Below are 23,296 nucleotides of genomic sequence, written 5' to 3'. Positions count from 1 at the left end.
GTGGCTCAGGGCAGGGGGTGCAGGAATCAGGGGTGGGGGATGAGGAGGGACTTGGTGTAAGGGGCTGGAGGGGTTGTGGTGCAAGAGTCAGGACAGGGAGTGAGGTGTTTGAGGGGGATTAGGGCAGGAGATTAGGATGTGGGGGGTTGGGAGTGTGGTCACCACGCTGCTCAGGCAGCAGATCCCTAGCACTGGGGAAACTGTGAAGCCCTGCTGTCAGATCCCTTGGGGTGGTGGGGCTGGGTGGCGGTTGGCCAGGGCAGCGGGGGTGCAGTGCCTGGCCAATAGATTTCCAGGACTGGCTGATCCCCAGGGATGGCTGGGGTATTAGGGACTGCACTTCCCAACTAGTAGCTTGTTGGGGTAGTGACTTCTCTACCTAGTCAGTTGAGAGTGGTTATCTGGGTGCATTGTGGCCTCCCAGGGGCTGTGGGTGCTGGCTCAGGCTCACCAGGGCTGGGGTCTCCCCTCTACATCCCCTGCTATCCATCCCTGGGGTTAAGGACTGTGTTTGTGGGACATGTGGGCCAGAATGGAAGGGATGGGCCAACCATGGCCTGCACCATCAGGGGATCCTTATCTGTGTACAGTGACTGGCAATATCCAGACCCCTGCGTCCAGCTGGCCATTCTCTTACCAATGTGTCTGCCATCCTGTAGTCATTATACATTATAACTGTGCTTCCTAGCAGACTCCTCCATTTCCATTTAATGAGAAACAATCGTATTCCAGGCACATCCCATTGTCCTGGCAGAAAGAAACTCTTACCTTGTTTTTAAGTTATGATAAGAAAGCTGTCTGCCAAATTTTAGTCCTAGCTCTTACTGTTTAGGAGGAGTTCTTGAACAGACAGACTCGCAGATAGACTCATACACAAAAGACTCGCAAACTCTCTCATGTGTGTATATAGTAGAAAAAAGGTTCAGAGAAGTCATAAAAATGATTGACGAATTGGAAAAGATGCCTTACAGTGAAAGACTTATTCTGTTTTGCTTAACAAAGAGAAGGTTAAGGGATGACCCTGATTACAGTCTCTAAATACCTATATGAGGAGCAAATATTTGATAATGGGCTTTTCACTCTAAAAGATAAACATCTAAAATGATCCAGTGGCTGGATGTTGAAGCTAAACAAATTCAGACTGAAAATGGTGTACGTTTTCAATAGTGAGGTCAATTAATCTTTGGAACAATTTATCAAGTGTTGTACTAAGTTCTCCATACTGGCAATGTTTAAATCAAGATTGAATGTTTTTCTAAAAAATATGCACTAGTTCAAATTGGAGTTTTTGGAATTAAACCCTATGTTCTGTATTCTATAGAAGACAAGACGAGATTAACACGTTGGTCTCTTCTGGCCTTAGACTATACAAATTTCTGTATGCTGTTCCTTCCTTCAGCGAAGTCCTTATTTGTGAGAGCCTTTGGAGATTTGGTTAGTCCAAGTTCCTTTGGTCGTTTCACTCCTTCCCAGTCTTCTGTTTCTGGCAGAGAGCCTCTCCTTCCTTTCTATCTCCACTTGGGCTTGGTCACGTATTAAAGTTATTCCAGAATACAGTAGTGTTTGGGTGCCCTTGTTCTGAACTAAGGATGCAGTCTTCTGATTTATACCTAAGAGTGATTTTTTTTCTGATTTATCTTAAGGCTTGTCTACATGGTATAACGTTACAGACTGCAGGGCTGTCTCAACAGTAGATGCAAAACCTGCAGCCACAGATGTGCTGGGGAGCTTAAATGTATAACTCTGATAGATGCCAAAAATCATAGATTCAATAGAGAGGCTGGTTTTATGTCTCTTTAGAACAGTCTGTAACCAACAACTCTCCTTTGTTCTATGACTGAAGAAGTGTTAATTGCATACTTCATTTTGAATGATTTCTTGCAATATGTTTACTGTTTTTGCTTAATAATTTGCTTCATCTTGTATTTAGCTGTGGCACTTTTAACAGGTCTATACTAAGGGGAAAAGTTGATCTAAGCTACACAATTTGACTTAAGTTAGTAGTGTGACTCAAATCAATGTAGGCTAGATCGATCAGTGTAATTTACTGCAGGGTTCACACTGTGGTGGGTCAATAGAAGATACTCTCTGATCTCCCTTTACTCATCTTGTTCTGGCGAATGGTGGTTGATTTAACAGGTCTTCACTAGACCCACTAAATTGACTCTCAGTGGATTGATCACATCCACACTGAGCTACCCAATATTGGAGACAAACCTCAGGTTTTCTTTCCTAGGCCTGAAGAAGAGCTCTGAACTCAAAAGTTTGTTTTCCCCCAACAGAAGTTGGTTCAATAAAAGGTATTTTCACATACACCTTGCTTTTCTCATATCCTGTGACCATCCCAGCTACAACAGCACTGCTAACAACATATGCTATGACTTTTATCAGTGGTATATGGTTTATAATTGACATTCCAGAGAGCCAAAGTTAAATATTGTATTCTGCATCTTATTCTGAATATGAACACATTAAAGCATGAAAGATAAGGTTCATAGTTCTGTTTGTACTGGTAGTTTGTCCTATTTTAATAGTATTGCAGAACTTTTCTTTATACAAACTACACATACTATTTAAAAAGATATTTAGTTTGAGGTTTGGATGGAATTACAGCTCATAGATTGATACATTAAGTTTTTTCTTGAGAATCCTTACATTTTTGCAGTTGTTGCTTCCATATGTCATCATTGCGTAGTGATATTTTACATTGCAACCGGTGTTATGCCTGACTTTGTGCATGGTAACTGTTTGCTTTTGTTTATGTATAGGTCTGCGCTGTATGTTTAGTGCATAGGAAAAGTAAATGAACTGTGATGGGAAGAAATGAACTGTCTGTTTTTTGTTTTAAACCAACCCAGACTTCTATGAGTTTGGTGGGGGAAAATTGTGTCAGTTTAGTAAATTTTTTTTTCTAATGTGCCCCTTAACATAGTGGTATCTAGTGCTTTAATAAGGAGATGCACGTTCGTATGGTATAATGGTTGCCCAGCATTTACACTGAAAGATACGTGTTAAACATTTTGGGACTGAATAAATTGAATAAATCAAAGCTTTTAACTTTTGACCTCACTTGGTTACCCTTTGTTACTGGTATTAGTTTCTAAGTCCCAGATAATATGCTTTTTAGTAAAGCAGATGCTTACACAGATATGTAATTAAAACCAAATGGATGTGATATGTAGTATTACAGACTAATTTAGTTATAAGTAAATCTCAGCATGAGTTGTCTTTTGTCTTAAAAAGATGTTAGAATTCGGAAGCCAAGTCATGGAGTGGGGAACTTTTTTGGGTCGGGGGCTGCTGACCCACACAGAAATCAGTCAGGGGCCCTCACATAAGTGAGAAGCACAAAAAAAAACCCCAAAACTCTCTCTGATGTAGCCCCCAACTGAGGAGAAAGACACTCTTCACATTCCACTTTCGCACCAGAGCTGGTTGGGGGCCAGCCTAATAGTTTGTGAGCTTCTAGCCCTGCAGTTGGGCAGCAGGGGGGCCAGAGTGCCAGGGTGGGCTCCCTAACACTGTGGAGGAGCCCAAGGGGGCTGCACTTTGCCCCTAAGGTTCCCCACCCCTGCAATAGAATCTTAGATTTACAGACACCAAAATTACAAACTGACAAGTCAGCCCTACACCTCACTCGGAACTGGAAGTACACAGTCAGGCAGCATTAGATATCAAAAAGGCAAACACAGTACTATGCTAAAACATAAACCACTTAAAAAGGGATAGTTTAAAAAAGATTTGACAAAATAAGGCAATTGATTCTTATGCTTGTTTCATGTAAATTAAGATGGTTATAAGCATTTTTCTTCTGCATAGTAAAGTTTCAAAGCTGTATGAAGTCAGTGTTTAATTGGAAATTTTTGAAAGAATAACCATAAAATTTTGTTCAGTTATGAAAATTTCAGTTATGAACAAGTTCAGTTCCTAAGGTGTTCATAGCTCTGAGGTTCTGAACACAGGCTAAATCTCTCTATTCTGGCAACATCTATGGTCCAGCATAATTTTAGTTGGCCAGATATCCACTTATGGGTGTGACCTAGTTTCCCATGGTTCCCTAAAGTTTTACAGCCACCACTCTTAGTTCTGTACTGTTAAGCCCAGTAAGTAGTGAAAGTGGTGGTAATGCTGCTAGACCATGTTGACCACCTGTGGTTTGGCAAATTGTATGATTTGGCACCAGTCAGGTCCTGAAGGTGCCGAACAACAGAGTTTCAACTTTGTACTGAATGTCTTGGTAATGTCTTTATTCAGAAATTTCTCAAATGAAACAATCATTATAATTCTTCCAAGAATAGAACAGATAACCTACACGTAACTGCTCTCGTATAGAAAGATTGCTGCTATGCCTTAGGCATGGGAACATATTCAGAATTTTTCCAGGAGATACTGAATAATAGGGCAATAACTAGATATTGATGTATTAGTTACCAAACTACTTGGTTGAGATTTTCTTAAAATATTCCATAACCATAGGGTGGGATGAACAGAGTTTTAAGGAGAGTGTGCACTGGGACACAATGGAGATGTCAAATAATGACAAAGTCCTGGCTGAGGTAGTGGGAGAAATAAAAGGTGAATATGGATCAATTTTTTAAACATGATTTTAAGTAAAGTGTTTCAAATAATGTCTCTTTATTTCATTGGGTTTCAGTTTCTGTAAAGAATATAACTATGCTTTTCAGGCATGGTAGATTATAAGAACAAAAACTGAAAACCACGTGTTTCCCTCTTATTCTCAACCGTTCCCATTTTTTGGATTGAGGGGAATAAGCTGGATAAGAACAACTTTAGAGATATTGATACATGGCAATGTTATTTTTAAGGAAACCTTCAGTTTCCATGCTGACACTTTTGGGAAGCCTTTCTATGTATGGTCACTCTTAGGCTGTGTCCAGACTCAGGGTTTTTTTCGAAAAAAGTATCCTTTTTTCGAAAAAACGTCACCTGCGTCTAGACTGCAGCCGTGTTCTTTCGAAATTAAATCGAAAGAACGCGGCTTTTCTTTCGACGGCGGTAAACCTAATTTCACGAGGAAGAACGCCTTTTTTCGGAAGTGCTCTTTCGAAAAAAGGCGTTCTTGAATGCAAACGGGTTTTTCAAAAGAGAGCATCCAGACTGCCTGGGTGCTCTCTTTCGAAAAAGCAGCTTGCTTTTTCGAAAGTTCCGCTTGCAGTCTAGACATAGCCTTAGAGTTTTGAAGATTTAAATATGACCTTTAAAGAGGCACCAGGTATATTGGGCCTGGAGCCCTTCTTTTTTATCCTTTGTAATGTTTTTTTCAATAAGATATTACTCTTTCTGACTTAAGTTCAGGCAAGATGGTTAGATTTAAATAATTTTAATCTTGTTTTGCATTTGTACGTTTTTAAGTTATTTTCCTAAAGTTTCATTTTCATTGGTTTTGGTTGGAATACTCATTAAAAAACAAATTTAGGCTTTACCCAAAATTTGTTACTACTTTTCATAGCTAGGGTCTATATATGTTTATATAGCTTAGCATGCACTTATTCAGATTCTTAGGTTTTTTACACTTTTATTATATAAGCATGTAATTTGCCATTTTCTAGTATACTAGATAACTTTTTTATTTGGGATTTTGTCCTCCTGGATTGGATGGAAATTTTAATTCAATTACAAATTAAATTGTAATTTGTTAAATAAAGCTCCCTTAAATGTGCTGGAACATCACAAAAGATGTTTTGCCTTTAAAATCGATTTATTAAATAAAGTATTAATGGTAGTTAGTAAGCTGATTATCTTATGGATAATCTGATTGTTCCAGACTTCTGAAGACACATCCTTTTTGAAAAACTCAGTAGGTATTTAACAAATACAATGATACAGCTTGACTGGGTACATATGTATGGTATCTGTCTTCAGTACGGTTTTATATCACTAATCCACTAGGCACCTACCTTCCATTAAAATCAATGGGAGTTTAGGCACTTAACCTGCTTATGTACTTATGGCACTTTCAGAAGCACATATCAGCCTCTAGGTGCCTACATACTGTTTCGTTTTTTGACCTGATTGGTTAGTCAACGTTTGGGACCCAGGGTGATGTCAGAGAAATTGGTGATAGGTATTTCTTTACAGTCTTGTTTTATTTACATAGAATGCTCGTAATCCTGTCCCTCTGAACAAATAACAGAAAAAAGCTTTTTTTTTTCTCTTCTCCGCACCAAGAACACATTTTGACCTGCACCTTCAACCAAAAAACCTGTCCCAGAGTCAGACCTGTGCTTTCAGCTTTCTTTCAAGTTGTTTCTTTTTCTTTGTAGATTTGAGCAGATATGTGCAGGCTAAACCGCTCAGTAAAAACGCCTGGATAGGTTCAGGTACTCCTTTTGTCTTAGGTGGGGGGGCTTATTCTTATAGATATGTTAATCTATCAATCAGTGAGATTTAAACTCAGCTTGTAACAAGGTTTTACATCCTTTATAACACTCCCGCCTCTGATTTGTCTCACCGTCCTGATGAAATCTAAAATGATGCCCAATAGTGCATCTCAAACCAAAAGAAAAGTAGTAATTTAACAGATACAGTGATTCAGATTCTGTGTACATATGGACAGTATCTTTTTTAAAGATGATTTCACATCACTAATCCAAATTTATTTTTATTCACAACCAGACTCCTGTGGAAATTTCTGCTCCCTGATGGACTTTATTTCAGCTGCCAGAGAGGGACCTCCTTGCAATCAGCCTTTGAAAAATGCCTATTGTTTCTGTGGAGTTTGTTGGGTAAGGCATACCCTGCCCATTTTGTTTTGCATAGGGGAGCCTCTTTTCTAATAACTTTTCTAGTCTCAGTTTTCATAGCCACATTCTCAGATTTTGGTATTGGACACCCAAACTGAAATTCTGTCTCCTAAGCAGTAAATACTAACATCTCAATCCAATATGAAGAGAGTTTTGAAACATGGATAGGACAGGAGCAATCTAAAGAGCCATTTTCAACTCTTGAATATACTAAATCATGCTCTGCTGATTACTGAAAATTATTTCCCTTTTAATTGTTTGCTGCTTGTCAGAAACATTCAACAAATGATTAGGAAGCAGCAGTTCTTTCAGATTCACAGCTTTAAAAGTAAGGTTCCCCCAAGACCCTGGATTTCAAAACACATTCAGCTACACCTCGCTTTTCCCTCATTGGAAAGCTACCATAGCATGTAGCTGTTAAAATGGTTTTGGTCCTAGGGGAAGGAAAATTCATACCAGTTGCCTACAAATCATTTGTGTCACACAAGCCATATCTTTAAAGGGAATTCCCACTGACTGAATTTGAGAATCGCCTTTCCTGGCATTGATTATAGTTGTTAGCCATAATTAAATTCAAGTCAATTGTTAGCTTATGTGCTGTTTCAGGCATCCAGACTTGCATGAATTCCAGAGGATTTTGCATTTTCAAACGCAACCTTCCTAGCTTTTGGAACCCTTGCCATCATTACTGATTCCACTGGAGACTGACTAAGGTGGTTTAGTTAAAGATCCCTGATTCCCTACCTCTTTTTTGCATGTCTGGTTTCATAACTAATATTTAAGACAGTGTAAATCATCACAATAAATTTTACAGATGCTATTACACAGTCAGTCGCTAAATTTCAGTTATTGTTCAGCTGCCCAGATTTAAAGTAAAACTGTGTATCTGATTGTTGTACTTCCAAGATTTAACCCTTGAGTTTGGTGTTTCCCCAGTTTCCTGAACTAGGAGAGTGTCTTCCATTAAATATTTGTGACAATCTTTCTTGGCCTGCCTAAAATTTATAACATTAGTTTTTTGTGGACAGTTCTGTCTCAGTATTATAATTTAACAGAGTTGTTTCTTTTAAATCTTTGCATTATTGCCAATTTATCGTTCCCCCCCCCCAAATTGTTCAGTGAAGTCATGAACCAAATTGAATCCTCATTTATCATATATAAGGCAAAGAGCTCATGGTGATCAGCTTATATTTTCCTCACTAGTGCTTGCTTCCTCTTCTGGTACATTGCTGCAAGAATTAAGTTTTATGGCAATTTCCAAAGTCTCTTTGGAGTGTCATTGGCTTTCTTTCTCTGATTTTAGTCCACGAGTGAAGCTGAATGTCTATAAACCATCACCAGTTTATCCTGTAAAGTCTTATTGGTATTGGAGTATGCTAGTAACATAAGGTTCTGCAGGTCCTGTGCCACTTCAGGCAGTGGTGGCTTTTTTAAATAGTTTTATTTTTTTTTCGAGCTCTTATGCGTGCTGTTGCCAGCTCAGATAGATGGCTAGCTCCAAAAGGGCTTGTATCAGGTCTGGATAAGTCAGACCCTTAAAATTTAAAACCACAACAATTCTGGTCAGCAGTGTGAAAAATCCACATCTCTGAATGCCATATCTATGTCAACCTATGTAGATGCAGTTAATGGACATACGCTTCAGTGGACCTAGCTACTGTCATTCAGGCAGATGACGACAGAAAAGATCCCTCTATTGTAGTAGATTGTATCAACACTATATGATTATATGAACACTATGAGGTAATGCCTCACATGACCTCAGTCACTCTTCTGCAGGTAAGTTCTGCAGTACTGTCAGAGCTAACAGCCGAAGTTGGCTGTTAGAAACTCCCTTTCTTTCACTTTTCCCAAATATTTGTTTGTACTTTAACGTTGAATTGAACCATTAAGCCTCTAAGGGAGTTTTTCCTTCAAAGATAGATGGCTTTTGCATTATTTGTGTTGGGATACTGTGGGTTAAAGTGAGTGGAAAATTGTAAAATGTCTGGACTTAAGTCCTCTGACTTGCTCAATTTCACACCCGGCCAGCTGTTTTTGCTGTGATTCATGAACATTTTGTTTCCTCCTGGAGTGAAATATTCAGAATCTGAAGTCTTTGCTGTAGTTCATCTTTGTTAGCTAGTTCCAGGTTAGCCAAAGCTTCTTTTGTCTCCACTATTTCATGAAAAAAATTATGGTCTGTGATAGTCAGATTACTGGTCACTTTGATAATCCATTTTACCATTTCTGGGGGCATGTGTTACAGCTGGGTTTCCCAACCGAAAAAGGTTGTACACCACTGGTTTAGACCATTTTTACATTTCTGTGAGCACTGCTATCATTTTTCCCCTTTTCAACAAGTGTACCTTTTCAGCAAGTCTGTCTTAGAAGCTAACGCTCACACCTGACACTAGCACTGCCTTCTTTTGACCTGAATGGCTAGTCAGAGTTTGAGGCCCTAGGATATTTCAGTTAAGATGAGAAATTGGTGATAGCTAGGTATTTCTTTGATCCAATTTTGTTCATTTACAAGGAATGTATGTAGATCTCACCGAACAAAGGAGGAATCGAATAGGAGAGAACATCTTTTCTTGTTCTCAGCACCAAGAAAACACTTGTTAGCATGCACACAAAACTTATCACAGCAATAAAACCGCACACGAGCCCCACAAGCCTGACTCGGGTGGCACGAGCCATATGCATGTTTTTTCTTGACTGTGGAGACATACCCTTAGTTACTATTTCTCCCTCTGCGTTCTGCTCCTCAACTTTCCTTAAAGAAATGCTGGGTTGTTGGGTTTTTATTGGTTGTTTTTTTGTTTGTTTTTTGTTTTTTTGGTCCTAGGTGGTGGCTTATCCTTCCAGTTACGTTAATTGAAGGGTGCATTAACACCCCCTCAGTCAAATGAGGTTTTAACTTAACCAAAAATTAGGTTTCATCCAGCTCATAAGATAGCTTTTAAAAAACTGGTCTTGTTTTTCAGTTAGATCTGATCCACTCCTCTTCCATCTCCTAATTGTTTTTTCAACTTTGAATGAAGTAGGTCTGGATGACCTTGAAGACCAGAGTAAATTCAATTGAACACAGGTAGAAAGTCATGCATTTAGGGTCTACTAATTTCTGCTACAAGCTGGAGGATTACCAGTTGGAAGCCACAGATTTAGGGAAAGATCTGGGTGTGTTCTGGTCAATCACTGAATGACAATAAGAAACCAATATGTGGCTGCAGAAAAAGGCAAATGTGATTTGAGGATGTATCAGGTGAGGTATTTCTGCTGGAGGGAATCTGGAATACTGTATACATCTGATCGCCTGTATTAAAAAATGTGTTGAAACTGGAACAGATGCAGAGAAGTGCTACTGTGATGAATAGGAGAGTAGACAACCTATCTGAGGAGCTTGGAAGAGCTTGTTTTGTTTAGTCTAGCAACAGCAAAAAGAGGGTGGATATGATTAGTCTCTCTAAATACACTTTGTGTGTGTGTATACACGTATGTATGTACCAGTGATGGTGAAGAGCTATTTAAGCTAAGGGACAGTGTTGGCAGAAGAATAAATGGGTATAAATTGGTCATGAACAAATTCAGGATAGAAAGTAGAAGGATTCTAACCTTCCAAGCAGTAAGGTTTTGGAATAGCCTTCAGCCCTACTGGGAGATGAGACCAAACAAACAAACTTTTGCGAGAGGGCAGGCCCAAATATAAGTGTTGATAGAGTATTTTTGTGATGGTGGGGAGTAGGGGGTAGCAGTTCTGAGAGGGTTTATTTCGGTTTATGTATTACGTTCTTAAAACTTATGTTTCAAGGCTTCAGACAGCTACCTGAAGAGATCAGGAAGGGATTTTTCCTCTGTGATGTATTGCAGAGGTTTTTTGTTTCCTTTCTTTGAAGCATCAGAGAAGGCCGTTTTTGCAGATAGGACACTGAAAAGGCTGAAATGGAGCACTGAGAGGGCCCCAAGCATTCTCTGTCTCAGGTACTTAATTTGCTGGTTATTCCTCCTGTTCAGGGTCCAACTACTTGCAGTATCTGGGGTTAGATGGTAATTTTCCCTTAGTGATTTTGGAGGACTTTCAACTTCCTGTGCATCATGGGTAATAGGATGCTTTCCAAGTTTAACTGCGTATATTTAATTTAATCAGTTCCCTGTAATCTTGTGTGTTGTGAAACTTGGATTGGCTGGTTAGGCACACTCCAACACCAATAACACAGAGATTAAATCATTGGTTATGATATTCTGTTAAAAAGAAAAAAGTGTTAGTAGCCCATAATCTTGAGATCATCACACAAAGCCAACTGCTGATTACTTTATAATGGATGTTTCTTTAAAAGTTAAAACAATATCAAGCATCATGTGGAATTAAAAAGATGACTATTTATTAGCAAGTCTTATGTTTATAGCTTTATTTTTGTAGAATCTGTTCTTTAGAGTGCAAGTTTAGAGCTTGTCTGCAGTGGGAGTTATTCAGAAACTACTATCCCAGAATAATATGTGTAAATGCTGCAGATGTTTAAAAACAAACAAAACTATTAGTGGATTGAATTTCAGTCTGTTAAATGCTCCACAGACTGCTGGGAGTTTAATTAGTAAGGTTAACTGATAAGATAATGCTTATTGGTTAAACTCTTGCATCTCTAGAGTTACTCCTGTTCTTGAATAAGAGTACCTTGTTTTTGTTTAGTTTAATACACCTTTACATTATCAATTATAGTGTAATAAGTGAGTCTAACCCGATTACAGGCAGTCCCCAAGTTACGTGGATCCGACTTATGTCGGATCCGCAGTTACGAACGGGGCTTTTCTCGCCCCGGAGGACGCGAGCGGCAGGACGCCCAGATGCGCAGCGGCTGTTCTGCTGCCACCATCCTCCGAGGCTTTGCTCCCCGTCTCCCTGGTCTGCTGGGGGGAGCCCCCCCCCCCGGCAGACCAGGGAGACGCGGAACAAAGCCGCGGAGCACGTGGGCAGCAGGACAGCCCAGACGCACCGTGGCTATCCCGCTGCAGGCGTCCTCCGAGGCTTTGCTCCCCGTCTCCCTGGTCTGCTCCCCACAACAGACCAGGGAGACGTGGAGCAAAGCCGCGGAGGATGCGGGCGGGACCACGGTGCGTCTCGGCGGGACCGCCACCCGCGTCTTCCTGGTCTGCTGGGGAGGAGAGGCGCAGCTAGTGTGCGCCCCCCCCGCTTCCCCCCAGCAGACCAGGCTTTTCTCGCCGACAATGCCTGGGGCAGAGCAGCTGGGGTGCTGCCGGGTTGGTCCCGCAGCGCCGCTCCTCGGCGCTACTGGACCAACCCGGCAGCACCCCAGCTGCTCTGCCCCAGGCGTCCCCAAGTCAGCCGCTGTAGGTTTGTTCTTAAGTTGAATTTGTATGTAAGTCGGAACTGGCGTCCAGATTCAGCCGCTGCTGAAACTGACCAGCGGCTGACTACAGGAAGCCTGGGGCAGAGTTGCTCTGCCTCGGGCTTCCTGTAATCAGCCGCTGATCAGTTTCAGCAGCGGCTGACATGTGGATACCTGGAGTAGAGCAGCTGGGTGCAGTGGCTGAATCTGGACGCCAGTTCCGACTTACATACAAATTCAACTTAAGAACAAACCCACAGTCCCTATCTTGTACGTAACCTGGGGACTGCCTGTATATAAAATAGTTGACACTGGATTTTCACTAGACAGTATTTCAGAATTGATAATGCAGTCCATAGCTCTGAATACTGCAGAATCAACAGTTTGCATTTTTGAGCTCTTCAAGTGTGAAAACATGGTGTAGGAAGAACACAGAAAAATTCTCTAAATCCATAATCTTTAAATCACTGACTTTCCGAACTGGTACATGTCTTGTGTAAATGATCTTTTTTTATTAGAATAGTCCTTATTTTGCAACTGTCAGTGGTTGGTTCATACTGCATTAGGTAACTCTTTTTTTTATTATATTAAACCAACTTTTGTATGCAAGAGGGGTTTGTGTAAAGAGACTATAGCTCCCTGACACAAGTTCTGGAAATGACAACAGTTGTTGACTTTTGTATAACTCTGTAATAAATAAGAGGGAAACATATCAGACACAAATGTACATCAGGATAATTCCATGACTATTGAAAGTGAATGGGAATTATTAAAATTTATAATTGATCTGACTTTCAGAAGTTTGTGTAACTGTCATGTGCAGTCTAGAGACACCACAACTGTTATTGAAGGTCAATTGAGTGAAATTTGACTCTAATAAGTAGTAAGCGTGACTAGCTTTCTATCTGAACTGTTGCTAAGCTTACCTTTCTGTATGAGACTGGACTGCTGTTTAACTCTTTATCTCAACTATTTAAGATTCCATTGCAAACCAGAACTTAATTCTTCAAAATGAAAGTCTCAGAAAGTTAGCCATGTTAATCTGTAACTTTAAAAACAATGAGTAGTCCTGTGGCACCTTAGAGAATCTATATCTATATCTATATCTTTATCGAGAGAGCCCTGAGCCTTCTTGGGCAAAACCCACTCTTTCAGATGCGCTGAAATTGGAATCCAGAATTTATAACGGAAAAAGAAGGCGGGGAGGGGGGTGATGGGGAAGGAGTACCTGCCAATTGTTGTGCTGCTGTATAAAATCAGCTTTCCATGCATTTAACACCTCATTTACATAAAAAAAACTAAGTATGGGATACTTCCAGCCCACTCAGCTGTACTTTTTGTTTTTCTCTCCCTTTTTTTTCCATAAAAATAAAAGTTGATGAAGAAGCTAGAGATTTTGTCAGCTAGGAGGAGCCGTTGGACTTCTGAAACCTCTGGAAATGTGGGTGAAATATAGCTATTACGACTAAAAATATCAGCACAATTCCTAATATCCTACAGTCCTGTCAGCACCAGATTAAATCATGATTTTTGTAACCAGTTAGAGACATGGTCACTTTAACAGTTACGTGTATCACACTTCAATTTATGTTTAAATAGAAGCTTTTGCGAATATCGACCTATGATTATGCCAGCACTCATTGGGGTAGGGTTAAGGACTAAGCCTGCCAGAATTCATGTTAGGGTTAAGTTTTATTAGCATGCATGTAGGCTTTTTCATTTTGAAAGAATATTTTCTAGAATGTTTTTACCTTTTATAACTGATCATCACTATTATCAGTATATTAAGGGAAAGCAAACATATCTGTTTAGGCAGAGGGTCTTTGATGGGAAGTGCATTGTGAAGGAAGGAAAATGTTTTTCTAGGACATTCCTTGATCAGAAGGGAGTGAGACATGGGTCTCCAGCTAAAAGAGGCTACAACTGGGAGAGCTGGAAGCCTGTGATTGAGTGCCCATTTTGGACCACTGAGAGGAGCAGTTGTCTTGAACTGATATACAGTTCTAATAGTTTTCTGTAGTCTTCCAGGGAAAAAACAAGGGTGGTCAAACTCTGAATTTCTAATGTAGTGGGAAACACTTTTTTCCTTTAAAAAAAAAAAAAAAAAAACTTGGACGTTTTATACATTATAGAACTCATACACAATGTTTTGCCCTTTTGCAGGCAACCTCTGTTTGCTCTTGGAAATCTTGGGTTTACAGATTTACTATGTTTGTGTTTAAAATGTGCCTTTATGTCTTCACTATTACTGTTTCACGTACTTTTACAGTAATCCCAGGTGCCAGTTTTCCAGAATCCAGTATGTTCAGTACTGGATAAGTTCAGCTGCATCAACTTGATTTTTTCCACTTGTGTGAGGATCAAGAATACTGGGTACAGAAATGGTCAGCTCATCTCGAAAAAGTTATATTGGCATTAGCAAGGCTTGACAAACTGCGGTGAGAGCTACTCGCCAGCCCCACACCGCGCATGTTCCAGACCGGCACTGCGCATGTGTGTAGCGCCGGTGAATGGGGTGCACAGAGCGACCAGCTGAAATCTACTCACCATGGGCGAGTAGAAACAGTGGTTTGTCGAGCCCTGGGCATTAGGAAAAGGTTTAGAAAAGGGCAACAAAAATGATTAGGGGCTTGGAATGGGTCCTATTTGAAGAGAGATTAAAAAGACTTGGACGTTGCAGCTTAGAAAAGGGGAGCGTGCGGGGATATTATAGAGATCTATAAAATCATGAATGGTGTGGAAAAAGTAAATAAGGAAAAGTTATTTACTTGTTCCCACAATAGAACAACTAGGTCACCAAATGAAATAAATAGGTAGCAGGTTTAAAACAAAAGGAAATTTTCTTCAAACAGAGCACAATCAGCCTGTGGAACTTCTCGCCAGAGTATGTTGTGAAGACAAGGACTTTTAACAGGGTTGCAAAAAGAGCTAGATGAATTCATGGAAGTTAAGTCCATCAACGGCTATTAGCGGTGTCCCTAGCCGCTGTTTGTCTGGAAATGGTTGACAGGAGAGGGATCACATGATGATTACCTGTTGCGTTCCCTCCCTCTCGGGTATCTGGTATTGGCCAGTGTCCGCAGACAGGGTACTGGACTAGATGGCCGTTCTTAAGTTTAAAAACTGTGCCATTTCTTAACAGCTCCATGGAATCTTCCCACACACCTGTTTTCTGCACTCTTGCCTGGGTTCCTCTGCCTTCTGGAATAGTCTTTATGTAGGAAGTTTAACACATTTACAATTCATTACCACCCAAGTGTCAGAAGCAAATCAGTAAAACTAATCTGATTACTGGCTGCCAGCTATCCAATTTTCAACTGGACTGCCCAGTCAAAAAGGGACCCTAGTGGCTCTGGTCAGTACCAATGACTAGTCTATTATTAGGATTGCCAGGTGTCCGGGTTTGAACCGGACAGTCCAGTATTTGAGCTTTCTGTTCGGGAAACAGAGAAAATATAAATGTCCAGTGTCTAAATAAGATGTAATGTAGTTTGTGATGTAATGTCAAGTGCGTCCCGTTTTTTTGTTGAAACCATCTGGCAACCCTCCCTATTAAAAGTGCCACCAACTGGATAGTAGGGCTGATGCAGTTATGCTGTTGCTTCCAGGAGCTGCTTGAGTTAAGCAGTAAGGAGGTTGCATCCCTGAGCTCAGCCTACCCCAACCTCCCTCCCACTCACTGAACCCTTTGATACTAGGCTAAAGCCTCCTCCTGCACCCTAAGCGTCTCATCTTCAGTCTCATCCCAGAGCCTGTACCTCCTCCTGGAGCTACAACCCTCTGTCTTCCCCCATGCCTCAGTCCCAGCCCAGAGTATCCCTCTAACCCTCAAATCCCTACCCCTATCCCAAAAGTCCGAACCTCCAGCTGGAATCCTTATCCCCAGGGCAGCCCAGCCTCCATAAAATGAGAGATGGGGGAGGGGGAGCAAGTGGGAGTGGAGCCTTGGAGAAGGGGCAGAGGCAGGGTGCTTTTATTGTGGAAGTAGAAAGTTGGCAACTCTCTTACGGGCTTGTGGGGGACAATACTTCATAGCTTTTCTCTCTTACATGCTTTAACGTCACATTTTCAAAGTGGATTTATAGGTTAGAATAATACTGTTACAAATAGGTATACAAAATTGTGGTTGTGGTGTTGTGTAAGCCTGTTGGCTGCTACTCAGAATACTCATGTACAGGAAAAGCAAGAAATTCAGTTATCAGCTGTTGGAAACAGCTTTAATCAGTTAAAATTCCGCAGCGTATTTTATACGGGGCAGTTGAAGTAGCTTCTAAAAGTAGCAGCGAGCGAGTTTCTAGCGCGTTGTAGGTAGGTGGGGCACCACCCATTCTTTCCCGGCGTTTCGGAATGTGTTTTGCTGACGGCACAGCCATCTCGGCTGATCACATGAGGTCGATATGCCAGGGTGGCTCCCTGGGCCTGGGGGAGGGAAGGAAAGGCAGCACGCAGGAGCTGCCGTCTGCTTTCTCCGCCTCCTCCTTTTTCCGTGCGCCCAGGCTGGTGGTAAGAGAAGCTCAAACAGAACAGTGAGACAGCCAATCTTTTGGCAGCAAATGGCTTTTCAACAGGAGACAGCGTACGGTGCTCAGAAGTTCTCCTTTCTGCCTGTTACTCGGGCTTTGCAGCCTCCTCTCCCTGGTTTGGCTGAAGCTGCGCAGAGCTGGTGGCAGCGCGTCCGTAGCCAGATCCTTCTCATGGGTGCTCCTTAGCTCAACAGCCGAGGGAAGGGAAGACGTCTGCAGCAGCAGCGCTTCGTTTGCTAGGCAGAAGCCGGAAGAGTTTGGGAAACCATTTTAGGGAGACTTTCTAAAGATTCTTGCGAGTGCGACAGGCCGTAAACTGGAACAGATCGGACAAAATCTGTTTCCTGCTCTCTCATATCTATAGTGCTAAGTTCCCAGTGTGGATTACTGAAGAAACTTCACTTGGAGGAGTTGCCTAGGTTCTGCCTACAGCGTTGGAGGGTTTAGTGCCTTGTTCGCGTGATTCCTTCGCATGAAAATAGCCTCCCTGTAGTATCGTTCCAGGTCTGTCTGTCCTCAAGCATCATGTTACCAGGAGGGGCCTTTGTTAGAGTGTTTGTTTCTATGGGGAAACGCAATGAGCTCTTTCACTCATGACGGGAAAATCTGCCTTGAGCTTTCTGTATTCGTGGAAGGGGGGAATCCTGTTTACATCATGTTTTCCAGGAAGTAAAACCAGCAAGAGAAAAGGTATTTTTTTATAATCTTCTGTGTTATAACTTACTAGGTGCACCTTGTTAAAGCTCCCATCTGGGATTTGAGTGTCTCCAATAGATTCAGACATTAGAAAACATCAGTTTTCCTGATATGCAGTTTTGTGGAAATAACTTTAGATTTGTTTTTCCAAGAGATTGATACTTTGGTTCAACAGTAGAAACTTTTTTTTCTTGATATAGAATTTTAAAGTTTTAGAAGTATATTTCCTCCTTTTCTGTAATTTCTTTTTCTGCTATTTAAACCTTGTAAAATGTTTTAAGATACATTTGAATGTTAAAACATACAGAAATATTTTTGGTGGTGACTCATTGAGTACCTTAGTTTCTCAGTGTTGCTTAGAGACCAGGTCCCCACCCCCATAGTGAGAGGACTGGTGTGGGATCTCATGTATGGGATAGCACTCAAAATAGCAATTGTTGCATGTATTTTCATCTGACAGTTGTATTAAGGTTTCTATAATTTCAAAAAAGCATTTAAAGCTTTCTCTGCATAACTTTTGACCATTTTCCATTTATCTGGCTTGCTTGCTTCCATCCTTTTAATGGAAAAAATGTGGCAGGTTAGCATAAAATGTATATATGACCAAAAATGGAGGCTTTAAAGAGAGAGCTTATGCAAATAAAATGGAATGTCATTTTTCTGTTATTTCGTGTTGCTGCTTTTTTTCCTGCTTTTTACATGGTGATGAGGGTGGAGAAGAGAATGGGCTTTGGCTTCACCTGCTGCGATATGGGACCTGTGTTCATGGCCTGATGAGCCTGTCACATTAGCTCACTGCATGAACTGCAGTAAGCTCTTTCCATTCTGAGATGGTGCTTTAAAAACATGGGCAAAGTGTGTGAAATGGGAAATATGCCTGCGAAAACTTATGAATTCCATTTGATTTGATAAACTCTAATTGTAACCTGAAGAGAATCCCCATTATGTATCAGAACTTTGTCCTGTGCTGAGAAACAGTTTGAGCTGATATATAACTCGCCTGTTTGGAGGTGTGTTCACACCTTTTGCAAATATAAGAAAGGAAGCATAATCTAAACTTCTCTTTAAGGATTTGTGGATTTACTAATGATTTTTATCTACTGCTCACTCCCAAGAAACAATGGTGTTCTGTACTTGATCTCAGCACCAAGACTGGGTCAAAGGATTGTATATACACTGGGACAAGCAGCACCAGTAAGCAAGCTCTTGCTGTAGGGAGATAAGGAAATTTTCACCTAGCCCAAACTTGGACAGACTGTGACCCAAAAGATTCTTAGGACTGCTGAGGAAACTGAGGGAGAGCAGATGTTTGTTTTTTGTTTTTATAAATCTACAACTTTTCTTATACACGCATACCTTCACTTTTTAAAAACAGAAGTTATTTTTAAAACACTGTGTTTATCTCTAAAGGGTGCAACTAGTTCTGGGCTCTGGATTCTGGGATCTCCACAGCCAAGAAAGGTATCAGACATGGGCTCTGCACCTGAGGAGTGCTGTTGGGTGTCCCAGAGCTAGAAATAGTGATTAGTCACTAGGCAAACGCTTGAAGCTTAGCAGCACATAGGAGTGGGCAGTTGGATTCCTTACAACAAGCTTGTGTTTGTTTAGAGAGAGATCTTGCAGGGTTAGACCAGATTGGGACAGTCTTCTCTCTACTGCATACAGCCCCCTTCCCCTCGCTCCAGCTTCAAATAGGAGTGCTTTTTAATAGGAAAGCAGCAGCCCAGACCTGCAAGAATTGCAGTCAGGTGGCTCCATTAAAAACCTGGAAGATTATAATGGTAAAATCTTGTTTGGATCAATTTTTGTCAGTAGGGAACCAATCATGGATTACAGACAGCCCTATACCTCAACACACTAGCAGCGCAATCTGGCAAAGTGAAGTCTTTGGGCTCTAAATAGATAAATCGTCATGTCTGTGCCTATGGGACTCAGATTGCACAAGGGGATTGGATGCTCTGTTCTAGGCTGATGAAACTGGAAGTGATGTTTTGTATGTGAACCTAGTAAACGAGATGGGGGAGCAGGACGATGAAGGATTTATCCCAGATGCAAAAATGTCGCAAGCCTTGATTTAGGCATAGATGCTCTTTAGGAGGGAATTGGAATGCCCTGTCACAGTAGAAATGACCCATAAAAAATGAACTAGTCCCCTCAGATTCACATGCGCTGAAATCTCTTACGTTGTTTTGTCCTGGTGTGCATCTAGGAAAAATAGACCCATATATGATCAGCCTGGACTTCTGATGCTAGCAATTCCACAGCTGTGGGTTGGTGTGGTGATTAAATGAGATGCTCACTGCTTTTTATTGTAGTTGTCCCTGGCTAAAAATAAGTGGAAAAGGGCTCCTAAGAAGAATTAGAAGGCAGGAAGAAGTGATCTTGCCGGGAGGCACTTAGTAGTTGAAAGATTTTACTGTGGAGTAAAGTTAGATGGGAGTGAGAAAGCAGTTCTCATATTCTCTTTCCCTAGCCTTCCAGAGGCATAGGAGACTAGGTAAGGGTAGCTTCCCCCCGACCCCCCAAACACTACAGTATTGGCTACTTCCAAATATATGCATGTATTTTATAATTTAGAGTTGCAGTCTGTTAGCTCTTCCAAATGTTTTATTTTGTCCTCAGAGGTATTGAGGTCTCTGATAGCTACTAGAAACATAACCAAATAGCTAAATTTTTTAAAAGAAACTTTTAACAAAAAACATCTTGATAATCCTGAAGAGAAGAATTTGTCAGAGTCAAATGGATTAAAACATTTTTTTCTGTTGTGGTAAACATGAAATACTGAAATCCTTTGTGTCTCAGATTATAGGAGTTCTAGCTTTCCTTGCTAAATACGTTCTTCAGTATATGTAGGGAAGCATATCTGCTGTTGACACATCTGCTTCATTTTTTAGTTTTTTGGGGGAAAAACTATAGTTTCCAGTTGCCTATCCACTAAAGCTGTATTTTCTGAACTGAAAACATGTAGCAGAAAGGCAGCTTTCACTGAACATTAAATAAACAGTTCTTTTAAGTTGCTGGAAGTTTCAGTGTATATATACTTCAAGAAAGAAACAAAAACTTCCACTCAGATTTTAGGTTTAGATTTTTTCTTCTAATATTAAGCTTGGCAAATACAGCAAAAAACCCTCTTCCTCTTCTGAATGACTTTTTACTAGGGGTGGTAAAATACTTTTAATTAAGTAACCATGTAACTCCTGAAAATGGTCAGCAGTTACACGGGGGAGGGAGGTGGGAGGAGCTTTTAAGCCAGCTCTCTGTGTATACCGGCTCCTGCATGTGCGTAACAGTGAACATTAACCCCTGAGCCCAGGCTCATTGGTTAACCGTGTACACAGTTACACTTTCTTATTCCTATTTTCTACCTCTGTGTGCTGAAACAACTTGCCTTAAAGACCAGAAAATTCTAAACAGGCAAAGGGAGAAGAAAAAGATAAAGGGCCTCTTGAGAAAGGGTGTTCTTCTTTCACCTTAGCAGCAAGGGGAAGTGAATCTTAAAAAAAAGCTAAATCATTGGGCCTTTGGCTTATCTTCCAGCTCATGTCCCACTCCCGCCTGCATACTCACATCTCAACATCTCTCTACATATGTCCAGTAAGTGGAGTAAACAGCAGAATGAAGAGCAAGTTTTAATTTGAGACTTTGCGTTTCACAGCAAATGGGTAGTTTAACATTTGCTAAATCTGAGGACTTTGAAAATACAGCTTTATAGTCATTATGGAAAAATGCTTATGATTATAACCTTTTATTTTCTTGTCATCTAAAGTGTGATAGTCATTTGTTCTATTGTTCAGATGTGCCTTTACTTTTTTTTCTCTCCAAGCAGCTAGACATTTATTCTCAATGTTTAATTAGAAAATTTGTCAAATCAGCAGTTTCAGGGAAAGGACACATTGTTATAAAGATACAAATGTAATGACACTCTCTTCTATACTAACTCTGTTTCTCCTTCATTACAGAAATGAGCCGTCAGACTGCTACAGCACTACCTACAGGTACTTCAAAGTGTACGCCATCGCAGAGGGTGCCTGCTCTGACTGGCACAACAGCTTCCAACAATGACTTGGCAAGTCTTTTTGAGTGTCCTGTGTGTTTTGACTATGTGCTACCACCTATTCTTCAGTGTCAGAGTGGCCATCTTGTTTGTAGCAACTGTCGTCCCAAGCTTACATGCTGTCCAACTTGCCGAGGTCCACTGGGTTCCATTCGTAACTTGGCTATGGAAAAAGTTGCCAATTCTGTACTGTTCCCATGTAAATACGCCTCTTCTGGATGTGAGATAACTTTGCCACACACGGAAAAAGCAGACCATGAAGAGCTGTGTGAGTTTAGGCCTTATTCATGTCCATGTCCTGGTGCTTCATGTAAATGGCAAGGTTCGCTGGATGCTGTAATGCCACATTTGATGCATCAGCATAAGTCCATAACAACGCTACAGGGAGAAGATATAGTTTTCCTTGCTACAGACATTAATCTTCCTGGTGCTGTTGACTGGGTTATGATGCAGTCTTGTTTTGGCTTTCATTTCATGTTAGTCTTGGAGAAACAGGAAAAATATGATGGTCACCAGCAGTTCTTTGCTATTGTACAGCTGATAGGAACACGCAAGCAAGCAGAAAATTTTGCTTATCGACTTGAGCTTAATGGTCATAGGCGGCGATTGACTTGGGAAGCAACTCCTCGATCTATTCATGAGGGAATTGCAACAGCCATTATGAATAGTGACTGTCTAGTCTTTGACACCAGCATTGCACAGCTCTTTGCAGAAAATGGCAATTTAGGCATCAATGTAACTATTTCAATGTGTTGAAATTGCAAGCAAACATTTTCAGGCCAGTGTTTAAAACCATTGCATTTAATTTTGCAGAAACTAGGGTAACTATCTTTGACTGCCAGACATAAACTATTTGATAGAGGGAGGCTAGACATATATGAAGGTAAATAAAAGGAAAGGCTGTTAAATTACGGAAGCAGTTGCATGTAGTAACACTAATATATTTAAAATAAGTCAACAGTAAACCACTGAAAATATATATACACCCAAAATGGGCATCTTTTGTATTAAGAATTGATTCTACAGGAAATGTTGTAAAATAGTTCTAAAAACTTGTTTGTAGATTGATTGTACTGTTGAAAAGGATACTGTTGTGTTTTTTTTGTTTTGTTTTTTCCTTTGACTGACAAGCCATGTTGAGCAGTCTGGTCTCTTGCCGCTGCTTTTTCCCCTTAAGTCACTACATAGTATTGCTGCTGTTTGTGTATATTTTTTGTGTATTTGCTAATTTTTATTAACTTCTAGTTTTTCATTAAATAAATATGACTTTCTTTTCTGTAATTCAGGTTTTCCTCCTTTTTGTACCTTTTAAAAAATTAATTGCAGGTGTCATCTTTTGGTATGCATAATTGCTTATGGTAAAACTTATACTTCTGTAAATTTGGTAAGTTTGTCTCTCCCCAGTAGTCAATTCATTGGTGATACTGTCCTTAATTCAGCTATTTTGTGAATGTATTCAACTCTAAAGGAGCAATTACATTGGAAGAATTATCAGAAAAACAGCTCCTAGATGATGATGTGCTTTGTTATACCTTCTAACAAAACTGATGAGTTACTAAGTAACATCATAATTAAATAAGCTGAAAATTCAGGCATACTTTTCAAATTTAGACACAAACTCACAGTTGTGTTTTGGTTTTGCAGTACAAGAAGGCATTATATTATGCAGTATTTGTAATTATAAAAACAGGCCATTTAAAAAAAAAAAAAAGGCAGTCTCAGAATAAGATGTTTTGGTCTTTTTATAATTTTGTCATTAAAAGAATACCTGGCAAACAAAGAACTCTTGGTTTTTGCTTTAGCACCAAGTTTGACTAATACTATAACTCAACTTTACTGGTTTGGTATCCTTCATCTGATTGTTACTAGAGAGAACCTAGTTAATTTTCCTTAATCATATAAGTCTTGTATATCATCGCATTGTGTTATTGACAT

General features: G+C 40.4%; 1 protein-coding gene across 8 annotated transcripts in view; it reads left to right on the top strand.

The window, feature by feature from the left end:
• Positions 1-22,642, top strand: part of SIAH1 (siah E3 ubiquitin protein ligase 1) — a 30,604-nt gene extending 7,962 nt beyond the window's left edge. For 3 of the 8 annotated variants that reach the window (XM_075940226.1, XM_075940225.1, XM_006121176.4), the window contains exon 2: positions 21,267-22,642. In XM_075940226.1, the coding sequence (XP_075796341.1) occupies positions 21,269-22,117 (849 nt within the window). In that variant the 5' untranslated portion in view covers positions 21,267-21,268 and the 3' untranslated portion in view covers positions 22,118-22,642. Of the gene's footprint in view, positions 1-6,284; positions 6,342-6,636; positions 6,747-8,383; positions 8,544-13,554; positions 17,302-21,266 lie in introns of those variants that run through there. The other 5 variants (XM_075940224.1, XM_075940222.1, XM_075940223.1 and 2 more) reach the window with 5 other exon arrangements.
• The last annotated feature ends 654 nt before the right edge of the window (positions 22,643-23,296 follow it).

This window comes from Pelodiscus sinensis, chromosome 12, assembly GCF_049634645.1.
Source record: "Pelodiscus sinensis isolate JC-2024 chromosome 12, ASM4963464v1, whole genome shotgun sequence".
Lineage (NCBI taxonomy): Eukaryota > Metazoa > Chordata > Testudines > Trionychidae > Pelodiscus > Pelodiscus sinensis.
This window is presented reverse-complemented; position numbering and strand designations above follow the sequence as displayed.